The sequence below is a fragment of the Cydia fagiglandana genome, chromosome 18 (genome assembly GCF_963556715.1).
Source record: "Cydia fagiglandana chromosome 18, ilCydFagi1.1, whole genome shotgun sequence".
Taxonomy (NCBI): domain Eukaryota; kingdom Metazoa; phylum Arthropoda; class Insecta; order Lepidoptera; family Tortricidae; genus Cydia; species Cydia fagiglandana.
In genome coordinates this window covers 1,801,480-1,820,263 of record NC_085949.1, presented here as the reverse complement: position 1 = coordinate 1,820,263, position 18,784 = coordinate 1,801,480, and the positions used below count along the sequence as shown (strand labels likewise).

Below are 18,784 nucleotides of genomic sequence, written 5' to 3'. Positions count from 1 at the left end.
GCGGATAGAATCCAGAGCGCTTGTAGATTCGTAGTTCGAATTACCTACCCGATAAATTAATGTTTTATCGGGTGCATGCAAGTAAAGCCGGTCGCAAAAGCTAACAATATTTATATACCGGGTGTGGCCTGTAACATGAGCAAATAATTAAAACATAGATTGTACTCCTCAAACGGTGACACTTTTGTTCAACAACTTTTAAAAATTATGAAGTATTTAGACTCCCTATTTTTCATACAAAATAAATATTATATTCAATGGACGCTATTGCCACGCCATTATCATTGTGATTGACGTTGCTTGTCACGCCTTAAACATAACAAAATTCGCAATGCATTGCGTCTTACAATAAACTTTAAAGTGTATTAAAAATCAAACCACAAGTAATTTTTAAAAGTCGCTGAACAAATGTTGGTCAATATGAGGAGTACAGCCTACGGTTAAATTTTTTGCTCATATTACAGGCCACACCCGGTATTTGAAATGTGCTAACTGAGCTCTTTCAAATGATATACATCACGTAATCATTACTTATTTTTATTTTTTTCGTTCGTGACTTTATGACCTCTAGAGGACGCCTTGTTCATTTTTTTGTGACTTCATATAGCCTATAACCAGCGGACGATTAAGATAATTCGAATGACATATCGTTTGTCAAATTATAATGTGTACTTTAGAAGTTATGAGGGAACAAATGAACATACATACATACATACATACATACATACATACATACCCACATACATACCGGTCAAAATCATAACCCTCCTTTTGCGTTGCCGTAGTCGGGTAAAAATAAAGGGATTTTCACTATTTTGGTGTTTTTATTTATATTTGCATGGTAACCTTTATCCAATAATTTTGTGTTTAAAATTGGCCGCATCTCAAAATTTTTAAAAAACGTTTCTGCAATACGGCCACAACTCTAAATACCTGTCTTTCGGGCCTTGTGTCTTAAAAAATATACATTTCTTTTAAAAAGTGGCGTGATCATAAGGAAGGTTATATCATTCCGAGTAAAAAAAGCTAAATTTTAAATTCATAGACCTAAAACTAAAGGAGTAAGATCCTATTAAACACCCTGAACTATACTCTCAAAACTTTGAGACGCGATTTCTCGAAAAAACGGTTTTTTGAGATGTGGCAGTGTAGCAGGCACACGGCGAATGGATTAAATGAATATGAATATGAATGAACTTTTGAATCACACTTTCAAATAATGTGAAAACTACTACATACATAAAACTCCTAAAAATAATGACTTAATTTTTTTGGATTTCATACAACTTTGAAAAATTTCTAAGTGTTTGAGCACCCCCTTGTAGTTGAGATAAGATTACAAAACTTGGCATATTTAGTCAACAGAACAAGTGTAACAAAATGAGAGGGTGCCGCTTCTTCTAGCTAGAGTTTGAAATTTTCCCATACAAACGTGAACCACCCTAACGTACATGTATGTGTCACATGTATCCACCTAAATATTTATAGCATGCGACAGACACTTGATACACCCTATCAGAGGTGCTGATTGATTGAGTACCTTATTAGGAAACTGTTCTTAGTTAATGAGAACGTCTTGAAAGTTTTGGAGTGTGCCTTGGAGATGTGGAATCTTAATTGAAGTCACCTATACGTCTTTAGGCAACAAAGAGGGCCCGATTCGGATTATGAAATAGACATCTATTAGACATCTTTAAGACATCACCAAGATACGATAACGATATGTTTAAGATCTAATCTGTCAAATTTGACATTTGCGCGATTCTGGAGATACTCTTGAACGATTTCCACAGGATATGACTTAGAGATCTAATTCACATCTAATAGATATCTTACTCTATCTAACGTAAAAGTGACATTAGTTGCCCGAATTGCGCTGCAAAAGAGAACTAGTTGATATCTAAACTATAACGTATCTAGAATGGATCTAGAACGTGTCGTCTCTTGTGAATATCCTGAAGTTCGAATACGGTAGAGAGATAGGTAAAACACTGATTTAAACGATTCACGATTATCAAACATTATTAAATTGCACAACGGGACTTAATCGCGTGTTTAAGTGTTAAGATTAAAAACAAAGATTAAGTTAATTAAAAGAGATGATGAAAAAAAGTATACATTTGTATCTTATATTACCTCCAAAATACTCAATTTAAGTACCTTACTTGAGTAGATACTTTGGAAAAATGTTTATTTACTTATTATGAAAATTTTGCCATACACTTCTTAATAACATTTTTTTTTAATTTGGATGTTATAAAAACGAAACTTTTGCCGAAACTGTGATTTTTTTTCATTTTTTCTTTATTACAAAAATGTGTCAACGTCATCATCCCAATCCTCCTATCAGAGAGTATCCGAGCCATGCGTCACTCATCCTAATAACCCTAATAATAGGACCCCACGGATGTGCTTCCTTTGTGCCACTAATTATTTAATTCGGTTATTCCCTTTACCAAGTTTTAGGTGGACCTTTGTAGAGTCTATAGAGTAACATCCCTAGTGCGAAAAACTTTCAATTTGATAAACAAGACCAAGATTTCATTGTAGTTTTACATGTATGTAAAATGTATACATAATTATTGGTGCAATAAAGAATATTTACTTACTTACTTACCAAGTAAGTTCGTGTTCGACTGTTCGTGCGTGTAGTTCGAAAAACTCGCGTGGCTAGAAGATGTTGATGTCAACTTTAGCCAGTCTTCTCCGAGAACACGGGGATAACGCCGTCCTCGAAACGTTGGAGGTAATCTTAAATCTTAAATAGGTACGCGATTAAATCCCGTTGTACAATTTAAAAATGTGTAAAAATTGACAAAATTTAAATCAGTGAGAACGTTCTTATCGGGACGGCATTAGACGGACTGCAACGCGACTGAAATTGGTATGGTAACTGCATGCCAACTCCAATGTCAGCCATATACCTACCGACCCTTACTCTCTGCAAACAGCAAAATACCTGCTTTTGAATAACCCAATTTAACGATTACACAGTCATCTATGGCGGCACTTTCATCTCACAATCCGTTTAACCATCATTCCCATTACTTAACCATACTTGACCCTTATGTGAACGGCTTACGGTCTATCTATGGTTAGTTCTGTTGTTTATACAATCGCCAAAACTCCCTGACAATACTTAAACCCTATTTCAAAGACATTAAGGTATATCATTACTCAGTTGTGCTGTACTCTCACTATTACGGCCCGCACGCAGTAGGCCCCTCGTCTAGCTGTCAACGGTGATCACTTAGCGCGGGATCTGTAGGCCCCCCCAGAGTGTGAGAACATGGTATTGGTTAGATACGGGCTGTCAATTTGACAGTTGCGTGTGTCAGATTTACTTTAGTATTATCGTTGATAAAATAGGAAATAAGGATGTAAGGCAGTATTTAATTAAGACTAGTTAATTATTGCTCAAAGTAATGTATTTATTATAGCGACAACTACAAGGTTTAGAATATGAAAAATGGTAGACATTATTTAAGTAATATATTTATATAAGCAGATTGTAAGTAAAAGTATATTGTAGATTTACGGAACAATTAATCGGCTTTATTATCACATCATTCACAAAAATATTATTTTATGCGTAATAAATAGTGGCTTAATAGTTAGTACTGGCTACCTTAACGTACACACTTGGCATAGTTTAAAATAGTAATAAAGATCGAGCAATAAGCCACATGATGTATTACACCGTAATCAGTTGGAATATACGTTACATAGTAACTATTAAAAACTCATCAAAGGGTTATATTCACATTAAAGATTGTAACGTACATACCATCAGACTATAACACAAAGAAAACATACAGAAATTTATAACAAGTCATAAAATCACAATTAAATAAAATTGACACTTAACTTCGTTCGTCGTCGTAGCTCTCCAACTGAGAAGTGACCCACAACTGTCAGACACCCGCTTATATTCGATTAGACTTCACCCCTTCTACCACTTCTTGGTGGGAATAACAAATAAGATGTTTCCTGCACATCCGGTTATTATAATAATTCAATTCAACAAATGTATTTGCTGCATTTAGTTTAATTTATTATAGAATAATTAACGCAAACTAATACAAATTTAATATCATGGCTTATTATTATAAAATACTTTATTTACCTTACTTATGTTCTGACAGTTATGGTCAAGAAATATACATGGAGGGTAGTTGTGTTATTGAACAGCAGTTCTAACTTATTATTTCGATATAAGTACGTATTAGCTTAGCAAAAGTGAACCATCTCGTAAAAATGTAAGTGTGATCTTTGTTTTTATACTACGTATCTCACACGGCCATACTGACAGGTGCTTCGTTCTCGAAGTACCTTATTTCTATATTTATTATTATTTATTTATTATATTAAACTTAGTATATGCAATGACTATTTTTTATTAGTCAGATACTATATCACATATCACATTAATCAAGTGAGAGCTCGAAGGCTCGGCAGCAATTATCCTACTTACAATCACCATACTACTGTTTCACTTATCACATCAAGTGAGCCTCAGTAGCATGTATCACCCTAGGTTGGCTACTGGTCCACTTATAACATCAAGTGGGGCACGCAGGCTCTGCAGCAGGTCCCTATATTGCTACTTTTTCACTTACATCAAGCGAGAGCTCGCAGGCTCGGCAGCAATTATCCTACTTACAATCACCATGCTACGGGCACTTATCACATCAAGTCAGCCTCGGTAGCATGTATCGCCCTGAGTTGGCTACTGGTCCACCTATAACATCAAGTGGGGCACACAGGCTCTGCAGCAGGTCCCTATATTGCTACTTTTTCACTTACATCAAGCGAGAGCTCGCAGGCTCGGCAGCAATTATCCTACTTACAATCACCATGCTACGGGCACTTATCACATCAAGTCAGCCTCGGTAGCATGTATCGCCCTGAGTTGGCTACTGGTCCACCTATAACATCAAGTGGGGCACACAGGCTCTGCAGCAGGTCCCTATATTGCTACTTTTTCACTTACATCAAGTGAGAGCTCACAGGCTCGGCAGCAATTATTAATCGGTTATTATTTTGTCAAATTAGCTTTTTAACTACACTGGAATGATGTACACTGGAAGTTCTCAATCGATCGATAATCAACTCATGTCTCATTCACATAAGTAAACTTTATAAACTTTTCTTTTTTTCTTTTTTTTTTAATACATAAATTACCTTAAGTATATAAAACTTCTTAATCCCATAGTCCAACTAGCTTATGTTTTGAACACTAGAAGATGATAGACATGTATAAATATATTTATGCATATGTACATAATAATATGTTACATATTCATACTTACATACATAAAAATCATTCACGGTTAAGGAACAAATCCTTCCGATGAACACACAGATGTACCCACTGGATATCGAACCCGGGACCTCCAGTTTGGTATGCAGAGATTTCTCTTTTTTTTTGACAAATAAAAACGCCAACACATGAAGTTTACTAATCCAAGACCTCCAATCTTCGTAAACTTACTAAGTTCTTGTGCACTATAGGTTTACAACCACAATAAATAATGAATTTTAAAGAGAGAAAAAAAAAAGCTAAATTTTATAGTATCATTCGCAAACGTTTCTGTTTAATACAAAATTAATTTGGCATTCAGCTGGCAGTAGACGGTCGGGAAGGCATCATGGAGGTGGTCAGTTAAGAAGGAGGCTGGCTCAACTGGACTCGACTGATAGCTGGAAGTAACCGCTTAAGATCGCGACAAATGGAAAATAAATCTGGGAACCCTATGTCTCAAATTAATTTACAATAATTAATGTTTCTAAACTATTCTCCTGCCACAGGTAATGTCTATACCTACTAGGAGTTCTTAACTTTTATAAATTAACCTGAATCGTTTAACAGAAATAAACATTTTTCATTTATTTTTACGTTTTTTTTTTTTCATTCCATTAGAACTTCCTACGTTGGTCACTCCCATGAATTATATAAACCTAATGTAACAGAATTTTAAACTCCGTTCGGCCATCCCACAAAACAACTATTTTAAAAGTCAGTGATCAGTATTATCTATAATGTATTCAATATGTATAGATCTATCTTTTATTTAGCTGAAGCTTCGGTGGCAAAATAAAAATGTGGTTACAAATAATAGGCAACGTATTTCTTTTTATGAAATGGTATTTTGGAGCTTCCATCGTAACTGTCCTTAAACCGCAGGAGATAACGCGATATTCTTCTAGTTGAATCTTAACTTATCGTACAAAGGCGGATTCATCTTACAAAAGTCGTTCTCTAGGATGGGTCTAGGATGTTTTGGGCTTCTGGGTAGGACACAATTAATTCGAAGACATATTATTTATATCAGTCATGCTTCATTATGGCAATAGGTTAGGTATAAATAAAAAAAATAATTGATGTTTGCTAAATACTATAGAATCAGGATTATACGATTCGTTTTATTCCTGAACAGCTCACTCATAGCAACAAGTGGCACCAAAAGGTTAATTCACCTATCTACCTTCCACTTGGCTTTATCAGTATTCCGGTGGTCTTATGTTTTCTTGTATGTACCAAAATTAAAACAAACATTAAAATGAACCAGAAGATCATAGGTACAAAATTGCCATTGTTATAGGCATTTTATTACCGCAGCATATTTAATTACCGCCAGACCAGGTAAATGGTGGTACATATACCCAAGGGCTTATGCGAGTTTACTACGAGAACTGGTAAAGTATATAACAGTTTAAAATATCGTATATACATGGTGTTCACAAGGAATGCGAAAGACCTTAACCACGCATTTCTGAGGTCAAAAGAGAGAAAATAATGTAATATGTGTATATGTCAATTTCGCCCAAAAAAAAAATTTTTTTTTTAATGTACTTGTACATAAAAAAGTATATGTTATTGGTAAACATGTCACTTAAAATACATTTTTAAAAACTTTTTTTTTTTTGTAAATCATAGTTGTTGCAAAGTGTTACTTGTTACTTTTTGACATCTATCGATAAGGATATTTAGACTACGTCCCATAGTAGTAACATCGTCATCAAAAAGTTAAGGCGTTTTGCACTACGTAACAATAAAAACTAGTTTTTTTTTTAATTTTTTCTTTCTTTTCTGTATTTGTATTAAATGAACTCTGAAACTAGGCGAATTTCAAAAAGGTTTAAAGGACTTTGTCTCTAAATATAATCAGGAATACGCTGCTAAAACTATTCGGCCCCCTCATGTTACACCGTGTATATATTTTTTATATTCCTTACAGGTAGGGTTGCCAACCGTACTATATTATATAGTATTGTACTATATTTTGGCTCTTTGTACTATATACATTTGGAAAAATATATAGTACGCTAAAATACTATATTTCCGATCAAAAGTATATTACACTCATGTTTAGTATTTTATCTAAAAGTACTATATTTTTTTTTTTAATGTACTATATTTTTGATGCCTTATTCTGGAAAATACTATATTCCACCAAAAAAAAGTTGGCAACCCAGTTACAGGTCACCTAGATGAATTGTCCTAAAGGAATACGTTTACTTTGTACACATTTATTGTACTCTATGTTGTATATTTACCCCTTTTTTTTGTAAAGTATTTTTATTACCAAGAGAATATGTGCTTTTTATTTACTGACTAATTTGCATGTGCAAAAATCTTTCAACTTCACTGTTTCAAAACATAATTTACTAACACGGGACTTGAATTACCTCTGATTACCACAAGAACAATACTGACTAGTCTACTATTTTGTATGACGTAATTGTCTAAGGTTGTCACTGAGATATCCTTTTTTTTTATAGTCATTTAATATCCATCAATCAGTAAATTTATCAAATTGGAAGCATACTTTCAAAAACGCTTTTATGCCAAACGCGTATTACTATCTGTACACAGAACTCGCAATAAGCACTGTAGGTGCAAAATTGTAAATAGCCGTTATTACTATTTATGAAAGTATCACGACTACCACCGACTGTTTTAATATCGATAAGCTTACGAGGGGCTTGTAACTGAAAACCAAAAGCGTGTTGACTTTATCCTTTACAGTTTTAAAACGACCTGACAGTTTAATATTGTTTACTGTTTTATATTTATTGAAATAGTTCCTTGATAAGATCCTGATCGGTGAGATAGAATCTTTAAGATATGTGCCTTCGATATCAGACTATTGAACCTAAGTAACTGGTGTTATATAAATATTTATTCGTATCAATCGTAACAAAAATAAGAAATAATGTGACTAATAAAATACAAAGGACGTATAAGGGTATTTCCACTTAACTGTATACCGCTAACGGCCGGTTAGGAAAAGTCACAAATCTGAGGACAAATATCATAACCGCGACAATTAAATTAAGTATCAAATTCGTAACTAAACCGACAGCTGAACGTGACTTGATAAACGTACCTAACTTAAGACACGCGGTAAGTTACAATTAAAATGCCCATTGTTATTAACCGCCTAAAATTTCCAACGTAGTCTTTAATGCAGACCTCAAAATCTTATAATGAGATTCGAGTTGTAGCTAACTGATCACGATTAAAATATTTATCCAGGCCATAAATAACGTTATTCCAACGTTTGGAAACTTATTCAAACCAAACTGCTTTTCTAAAATCCAATTTCACAAATAGCTTCTTTTTTTTTATTATTATTCGATTCAGTCATTAACTAAGTCGTCATTTAGAATAGTATAGATTAGAAAATATTTATTTATGCGTCATTATGGTTACATAACAGGTTATGAAAAGGACAGACGTTTACGTTTATCTAACTCGGTAACTATTCGATGTGATTCGATATCTAAACATACCTATACAGTCCTATTTTTAAGTGTAACCAAATTTTAACATACCAGAAACAACATCATTCATCAGTCATCCTTCCAGACAGGCGCCACTCCGCAGCGTCTCACAGGTGCGGCAGTTTCTGTTTCGCGAAGTACTTTTGAGCTGCTTGCTGCGGTTCTCCATAAAAAGCATCATGCTTAGTATACCAAATATCTTGTTTCACCTGGGGTTTTCACTGAAAGTGAAACACCAGTGTCCTTGTGTCCAGGATAGCGCGGCTTACAGTGTCTGTTTGGAGTTGGATGGCGTCCCGCTGTTGACTAGCATAAGCAGTCCTTATACTCGTACTGCTCCTGAAACATTAGTTTTGTAGGCATAGAATGTGTATAATATCATCCCACTTCTGATGTCAGATTTACTTTAGTATTATCGTTGATAAAATAGGAAATAAGGATGTAAGGCAGTATTTAATTAAGACTAGTTAATTATTGCTCAAAGTAATGTATTTATTATAGCGACAACTACAAGGTTTAGAATATGAAAAATGGTAGACATTATTTAAGTAATATATTTATATAAGCAGATTGTAAGTAAAAGTATATTGTAGATTTACGGAACAATGAATCGGCTTTATTATCACATCATTCACAAAAATATTATTTTATGCGTAATAAATATTGGTGGCTTAATAGTTAGTACTGGCTACCTTAACGTACACACTTGGCATAGTTTAAAATAGTAATAAAGATCGAGCAATAAGCCACATGATGTATTACACCGTAATCAGTTGGAATATACGTTACATAGTAACTATTAAAAACTCATCAAAGGGTTATATTCACATTAAAGATTGTAACGTACATACCATCAGACTATAACACAAAGAAAACATACAGAAATTTATAACAAGTCATAAAATCACAATTAAATAAAATTGACACTTAACTTCGTTCGTCGTCGTAGCTCTCCAACTGAGAAGTGACCCACAACTGTCAGACACCCGCTTATATTCGATTAGACTTCACCCCTTCTACCACTTCTTGGTGGGAATAACAAATAAGATGTTTCCTGCACATCCGGTTATTATAATAATTCAATTCAACAAATGTATTTGCTGCATTTAGTTTAATTTATTATAGAATAATTAACGCAAACTAATACAAATTTAATATCATGGCTTATTATTATAAAATACTTTATTTACCTTACTTATGTTCTGACAGTTATGGTCAAGAAATATACATGGAGGGTAGTTGTGTTATTGAACAGCAGTTCTAACTTATTATTTCGATATAAGTACGTATTAGCTTAGCAAAAGTGAACCATCTCGTAAAAATGTAAGTGTGATCTTTGTTTTTATACTACGTATCTCACACGTGTTGTACGGACATAGACGAAGAAATATGTTATATGCACATGCATTGAGTATTGGCTGTGTCCGTGAGCGTGTAAACTTCAAATATTGTCGGGTGACAAGCAAAAAAGTCACTAAGTACTATAAAAAAATTAAAGTAACAATGCACTTTATTACACTTGTTACACGGTTTATTGTCCAATGATTTCAATGGTGTTAGTTAGTGACTTTTCTTGTCACCCGACGATATGATCCTATCTTGCGGAAATCGTATAAAAATCTCCTGAAATACCCTTGTCTTTACCGCTATTTTTCTCCGCAATATTTATGTATATAACCACTCACTTGCTTTTGGTAACTGTAGCTACCAGCTGTCACCTTTATTTTATTATAATAATAGAGGTCACTGAAAAATATCAAGCAAGTGAGTATATTTTACACTTGTATATTTTATTGAAAGTGTTAGGTTAGGTTAGAAGAGTATAGTTCAAAATTCTTTTCTACAGTATAAATATTCTACATTCTACGTACGTGACGTATTTTTAGTTAAGCAGTAAGAAAATGGTAAATACTTTTAGCGCGTAGTCTGATCCGCTACTTTTGAGGCTGACAGTGCAAATACCTATAAAAGTAAAGCTACATTAAATAAGGTACAAAATGTAGGAATACCTGCCTAGCTTTAAAATCAAAGTAGACACTTTAACTGCGAAAGCATCTCGCAATCGTGTTTTGTCTTGTAATTCACGAATAAAGTGATTCCGTCACGACACTTAGCTCAAATTGGGTCGAATTAAAATCAAATCAAATAGCAGAACTAGACTGACGGCTCTATTAAGGCTGTGAAATTGCTTAATTGGGCTTTTAGGGTGAGGGTGAATCGTTTGTTTTTGTTCATTGAACTATTGTTACTAACGTATAGAACCTTCACCGCCTTCACTTACACTTCAGAGTGATGGTAACATTCCATTTCTAACCGCAGCTACACTAAGCCCCCATTCGCACAACAGCTTTTTCAACGCGCGTTAAAAAAGCGTTCGAATGGCACAAATGGATACATGTGTATATTGTGTATTTATTCACACGATGGCGGTGGCGCTTTTTATTAAGCGTTGTTGGATTTTCGACTTTAAGCCCTGGTCTTTAAATCGAATTTAGAGTGCGGACAGATTCAAGCGTTTTTTTAACGCGCGTTGAAAAAGCTGTCGTGCGAATGGGGGCTAACGGAACTGAACGCGTCGCTGTCATTGTCAATTTCCATAGTAAAATGAACAGTAGTGCAGCTGTCGTTGGAAATGGACTGTCACCTTAAGATAACCTTATCTTTAGTGCAACAAAGTTTAAATAAATAACAGTAATGCGGTTAGAAACAAAACTAATAATAAAACAAATAAAAAACCAGCAAAAAAGTATTGCGATCACTAGTGATGTTATTACAATAATTTACAAGGTGCAAGTGCCAAGAACAATAAACTAATGTTACAAAAGTGTCAAATGGCAGTCGTTAATCTTCTGGTCATTGCACTAGTCGCATACACACGAATTTACGAATATCAAAGAGAATAGATAGTATAGAGGGCTATTGCCAAAGTAAATTGTGTAGTCACGGTACATTTACTGCCATCTATTGACACACGATTAAAACTTAATTAATTAATCAAAATATGTTTACGGATAAATGATTTTTAATTTTTATTGTTCCATACTGACCCATGTTCTTTCAATGATATGTGTTAAAATTGTTAAATATCAACGTCATCTAGCCGAGAATAGGCCAAAGGTGTGTGCGCCATCTATTCGAAAATGACTTTTTCTTGATTTCCGAGGCACGTTTTTTTCTTAGACTTTATTTATCTTATACGGAGTTATAGGTATATATTTCTGCGAATATGAACGAGATTCCAGCCTGTAACCTCGATCTTGTTCAAAATACGAGTATGAGGTTCTGTTCCACCGCGTAGGTACCCTAAATCAACAGTTAGTGACATTAGAATGGTACCTACATTGTGTATTAAATAATAAATATCTAGGAGACCGAGATTTGCTCGGAAAACATATAAAAACTCAAAAATGCGCGTTTTCTCAGAGATAAGACCTAGCTAGATCGATTTTTCTTCCCCGAAAACCCCCTCATATCAAGTTTCTTTGAAATCGTTAGAGCCGTTTCTGAGATCCCAGAGACATATATAATATATACAAGAATTGCTCGTTTAAAAGTATAAAGCCCCACATTCACACTCCTACCGTGTAGGCCGCCTCGTAGTCCGCCTCGTTGGGTAGGATTGTGTATGGGGGTTGCGGACTACGAGCCGTCCTACCGTTTCTAGCCGTTTGTAGGACGGCTCGTGGGGCTTAAGATTCACGAACGAGTGTGGATTGAAGACCGAAGCCAAAGCCAAGGGCTTTAGCAACACGAGTTCGTAATTCCTGCACCGCCCTTGCGTCTCGCTCGCGTCAATACAGACAAGTACGAGCGAAATGCACGATAACTAAATGACATAATTTAGATATCACTTTGATGTTAATGTTCGTTCGAATTGGTCTCGTTGTTTTTGTATAAAATGTTTAGAGAAGTAACACTTGTTAGATGAGAAATAACGTAGGCAGATAAGAAGAAAAAAAACATGAATAATTCGACATTCTATAATTATAGGCACCTAATAAAACTTTTAATTAATTAAGCTACCTTTTGTGCTTATACAAAGAACCTTAAGGTAAATTAATTACTAAAAGATAATAAGGCTAATATAGAGCTTTTTCATAGACTACTTAATTAAAATATATTATTTACTTACCTACTGTATCCACGAAGAATTCATAAAATTGTCAACTTACTAGTAAAATCAATTTATATTCCAGGCGTCCCTAGACTATAATTACTCCTTAAGTGCGACACGAACCTTAGACCAAATAATAAATAAATTGCGCTCTGATTATTTTTTTAATACTTACCAATATCTATTAACAAATATAAAGTCGGCAGTTAGCGTTCAAAAGTAGCTCTACAGCGTAATTATTCCATGTGTAGATACTTTTGACGCATAGTCTGATACGCTACTTTTGATGCTGGCTGTACCTTAGCTCAAAAGCAATAATAATGGGTTATTTTGTATGATGAATTCCATACACAATGGACGGCGTTTTTTCTTAAGCGTGTTTCTAAAATTACGTGCAAACTGAAGTGTTTACATCATTAATAATATCATTTCTGTTCCAGATTCGTATCCGGCTGTCCACAGAAATGGACGAAAGAAATCCTTGGAACAGTTCCAAAAACTACGAGCAACAGGACAAAAATAAATCCATATTTTTGGTGATACGAAAATAAACCAAAATTTTTGCGGAATTTTAGAAAGTTCCGCTTGAAAATGGAACTTTTTCCGAATCCGAGTGTTCTTATTTTGAAAATGGATTCAAGTTTATATTGAAAATGGAATTGTCTCTTGTAATACGAAAAACATTAACGATAAAGTATGTCGATTTAAAAAAAAATTAAGTAAACAGTGATGGGAAAAAATTTAACATTGAAGTGTGATGAAATTTCGTTTTTTTTATTTGCTTTTTGACGGAAATTAAGTTTTGAGATTCGATGTGTTCGGTGTCCAGTGTTTTGGAAAATGGTACGGACTTGACTGTGCAGTGGAGATGGCTAAGGATCGGGATCTGTGTGTTATGGTGGTAGTGTTACTTGCCGTGGTCCAGAGAAGCTTGGAGATCACGGATGCTGGTAAGCAACTATTAATTTTCATATTAAAGGAAAAATGGGATAATTGTACAGCAAGACTCGAACTTGCGACTTTTTGAACGCCGGTCCGAACGCTCTTAATCAACTGAGCTACAGAGGCTTACAAGAACCGCGCGAATCTTTCCATTCTTTCCTTTTCAACCGACTTTCAGATTTCAAAGTAGAAGGTTATTAATTCGGTTGTACGTACTTTTTAGGGTTCCGTACCCAAAGGGTGAAACGGGACCCTATTACTAAGACTTCGCTGTCCGTCCGTCCGTCCGTCCGTCTGTCACCAGGCTGTATCTCACGAACTGTGATAGCTAGACAGTTGACATTTTCACAGATGATGTATTCCTGTTGCCGCTATAACAACAAATACTAAAAACAGAATAAAATAAAGTTTTAAATGGGGCTCCCATACAACAAACGTGATTTTTGATCAAAGTTAAGCAACGTCGGGAGTGGTCAGGACTTGGATAGGTGACCGTTTTTTTTTGCTTTTTTTTTTTCGTTTTTTTTTTTGCATTATGGTACGGAACCCTTCGTGCGCGAGTCCGACCCGCACTTGCCCGGTTTTGAATGTTTGTTACTCCATAAATCCGTTATTTGTGGACCGATAATTAACATTGTTTAATTGGTTGTAAGTATATTTACACAGATTTGTCCCGTTTTTGTCAAAACTCAGTTCTGATGATGAGATCTATGAGGAATCGAGGGAACTCTCAAATCTTAAAGGCATACATTTAGTGATTTTTGTTTTTATCAACCAAGCATTTTCATTAAAAAAACTGACATAATGATGTGGAACTGCTGATGATGATCAAAACGGAACTATTCACTCATCGTTATATTTGAGCAAGTTAGGTACTAAGTACTACAAATATAAATCTTAATCCAAATTAGTCAAACTCCACCCAAATTTTGAAGCTTGCTTACACAATTTGTCTTGATCTAAGGGGTCAGTGATAATTTCCGGCTTTGACTAAATAAAGATAAGATAATATAACTTCCTGCCATAGCTATGCGGGTATTGCGGGTCATTTGGATTAAGGCACCATTACATCTAAATAAGCCGTTTATCATTATTACAATTGTAAAATATGAACATGATTTATTTTACAGTACATATGGTGCTACTTTACCTCCCTAGTGCGGTAATTGACACAATACGTGCGTATTCGCAACTCGTGTCGATTTAAAAATAAATAAATGTCGATATAAAATACGAAAAAAAATAAAAGTAAATGTCGATTTAAAAATAAACTTACGGTTATGACCTAAACATAAAATTTTAGACATAGAATGATAATCAGAATGAGAAATAAGTACAGTAAGAAAAATATTTGCGACACGGTATAATCATTAAATTCATAACTATTTATGGAAAGCCGATGTTCTGACCTTGAAACTTAAAGTATCTTTAAGTCGTAAACATTATTGGTTCCATTTTCAAATCGGTTTAGTCCGCTTCGATAGATAAGGAAACATTGTAGAAAAAAAAACCGGGCAAGTGCGAGTCGGACTCGCGCACGAAGGGTTCCGTACCATAATGCAAAAAAAAACAAAAAAAAAGCAAAAAAAAAACGGTCACCCATCCAAGTACTGACCACTCCCGACGTTGCTTAACTTTGGTCAAAAATCACGTTTGTTGTATGGGAGCCCCATTTAAATCTTTATTTTATTCTGTTTTTAGTATTTGTTGTTATAGCGGCAACAGAAATACATCATCTGTGAAAATTTCAACTGTCTAGCTATCACGGTTCGTGAGATACAGCCTGGTGACAGACGGACGGACGGACAGACGGACGGACGGACGGACGGACGGACGGACAGCGAAGTCTTAGTAATAGGGTCCCGTTTTACCCTTTGGGTACGGAACCCTAAAAAGACCGACGAATAAACATTTTCTTTGAAGTCGGTTACAAGCAGACATCGTAAATTTTATAGCATTTTTGGTGCAGAAGAGTGGTGTTAATGGAATTGGTATAAACAATTTCAACCCTAATGATTAATTAGCGTTAATTTCGTTAATATTAACCTTAATTTATTATGGTTGGCAGTGGTGGCCGAGTGGATATGACGTCTGACTTTCAATCCGGAGGTCGCGGGTTCAAATCCTGGCTCGTACCAATGAGTTTTTCGGAACTTATGTACGAAATATCATTTGATATTTACCACTAGCTTTTCGGTGAAGGAAAACATCGTGAGGAAACCTGCATGCATCTGCGAAGAAATTCAAAGGTGTATGTGAAGTCCCCAATACGCATTGGGCTAGCGTGGGGACTATAGCCCAAGCCCTCTCGCGCATGAGAGGAGGCCTGTGCTCAGCAGTGGGACTAGCAATGTACAAATTGCAGAACATTCCCAAAAAGCGGAAACGTTCTCGAGAATGTTCTCAGAACATTCCTGCAACATGGAAATTATTGTTTAAACAAGAGAATATACTTGAAATAAAGTTTAAATAGGCATAACTTAAAACTAAATGTTATTATGCATATATTATTGTCTATTACAGTTAGCTATTTTGTTGATGTGATAAGTTTACCAATAAGTTGCTTAAATTCTCACTGTATATCAGAGAACATTTCGACTTTCGACAATTTTTTCCAAAATTTTTTTTTTGTTTCATTACGATCTAGAGGCCTCTGTCTCCCGCCATGCCAAATCTCAGCGCGCTCGGACCAACTTGAAAAATTTTTAAAAAAAGTCGGCCATTTTGATTTTTTTTAATGCAATTTATTTTGTCTCGGGGCCCTCTATGACATTTGGTCGAGCACCCCCCACCTATCACGCATCGTTTAAAAGTTGCCATACAAAATAAAAGTGGCCCGTTTTCCCGCAATTGTAGCATTTTTCCAAAAAAAATTTTTTTATTAGTATTTAGGGGACCCCGAGATTCCGTGACCAAAATTTCAGCGCGCTAGGACAAAATTAAAAAAGTAAAAAAAAAAGTCGGCCATATTGAAAAAAAAAATGGCGGCGTCAAAAACTGCCAGGGTCCGTCTATGACATTTGGTCGAGCACCCCCCACCTAAGTCTGACCGTTTGGCCGGGCCGTCATACATTTTTCTGACCGGAAGCGGACGACCAAAAGTCGGAATTTTCTGGGGGTAAGGACTACACCTAAACTATCGTGAATATTCATGGTATAAACTACGATAAATAAATAAATTCTCGTTCTCGAGAACATTCTCAGAAGTTACCGAGAATTTCTCATGTGGAAAGTTTCGCAACTTTGGAAAGTTCTCGTGCGTGCATTGCTAAGTGGGACGTATATAGGCTGAAATGATGATGATGATGAACCTTAATTTACCATTTCAGTTGGAATTATCCAAAGGTACAACTCCGTTGCAGCAAAAATGGTATAAAATTTACGGTATCTGGTTACAAGTCATTCGCTGTCCAATAGAGTTGAAACCAATTTTCACTGCACATGGACAAAAAAAAGCGAAGCCTACCCACTAACTAACAATTTCGGCAAATCCACGCTCAATCAAACATTGTTGACCTGTCAGTGCTTTTTTAGGGTTCCGTACCCAATACCCCACCCACAAGGGACCCTATTACTAAGACTCCACATTCCGTCTGTATGTATCTTATGAACAGTTAAAATTTTCACAGGTGATGTATTTCTGTTGCCGCTATAACAACAAATACTAAATAGTACGGAACCGAGCGAGGCGAGTCCGACTTTTACTTGAGAAGAGGTAACATACAGACAGATAAAGTTATTTTCGCATTTATAATACTTATTAGTAGAAAATAAAAATATTAACAAAATAATTAAACTAAACATTAAAATTAAAACTAAAACTAAACTCTAACAACTATATACACATATTTACAGATAAAAAATGGGAGCTAGCTCGGCGCCGGATGGTAGGGTGCCCAGAAGGCAGAAGGAAATTTAATTTTTGTACAAGCTTTTATCGCTGACTGTACTTTTCTTCCCACAGACAATTCTAAAAACCCCTAACACAATTAGGTTCCGTTGTTTCATCACAGAGTTCCTATGGCCACCTTCTGTCTCCATCATCAGATCAGCTCGATGGTACCATAATATTGCATTGTCATCCGATTTATACATGCATGTAAAATTTCAGCTCAATCGGAAACCGGGAAGTGGATCAAATTTAACTGGCAAGATTTGATTACACACAGACAGACAAACAGAAAACGGTCAGGTGAAACTAAATAAAAGCTTGTAAAAATAACCTACTCCATTACACGCATTAAATGTCTGTTGGTACCGAACCCTCAAAGCGCGACTCCAACTCGCACTTGCCCGCTTTTTCGTCTGTTATTGACAGCACATATGAGTGCAGATCCGTTCAATTTGGCCCCCGGCCAGAGGAACCAGGTCGCGCGCGACACTTTCTATATCTCCGTCTGAAATAGCCCCCCGAAAGTTCAATGTGTGTTTACCAATGACGAAATTAATGATGATAGGTAGCTATTTGGTTGATGATTAGGTGGGGGGTTATTATAACTCTGTCTCGTCATGAAATACGCAGCATTTGTCGATACGTCGGTTTAGAAAATGCTCAGCATGCTTGCTCCATTCTACATCAATTCTAATGGCTCCTCTACACGATGGGCCAACGCCGGCCGCTCCAAGGGACGCATTTATGCGTTAGAGCGAGCAAGCGATATTGCTATCTCATTCTACCGTATGGCTGCGTCCCTTGGAGTGGCCGGCGTTGGCCCATCATCGTGTAGAGAAGCCATAAGGCCATGACTACCATGCTCATCAACGTAACAATTTAAGGAAGTACTTGTACTTTTTAGCTTATTCTAGCTTTTAGCCACTACTGTATGTAGAGAAAATTATTATCATCTTATTGGCCTTTGGCGTTAAATTATATTCATCTTTATACACATGTGCTGTTCTGTTCCATTTCTATTCTATATTGTTCAGTTTTCTTTGGTT

General features: G+C 35.5%; 1 protein-coding gene across 3 annotated transcripts in view; it reads left to right on the top strand.

The window, feature by feature from the left end:
* Nucleotides 1-18,784, top strand: part of LOC134673239 (nephrin-like) — a 179,513-nt gene that overhangs the window by 22,955 nt on the left and 137,774 nt on the right. For all 3 annotated transcript variants that reach the window (XM_063531193.1, XM_063531198.1, XM_063531191.1), the window contains exon 2: nucleotides 13,345-13,854. In XM_063531193.1, coding sequence (XP_063387263.1) covers nucleotides 13,773-13,854 — 82 coding nt within the window. In that variant the 5' untranslated portion in view covers nucleotides 13,345-13,772. The remainder of the gene's footprint in view (nucleotides 1-13,344; nucleotides 13,855-18,784) is intronic.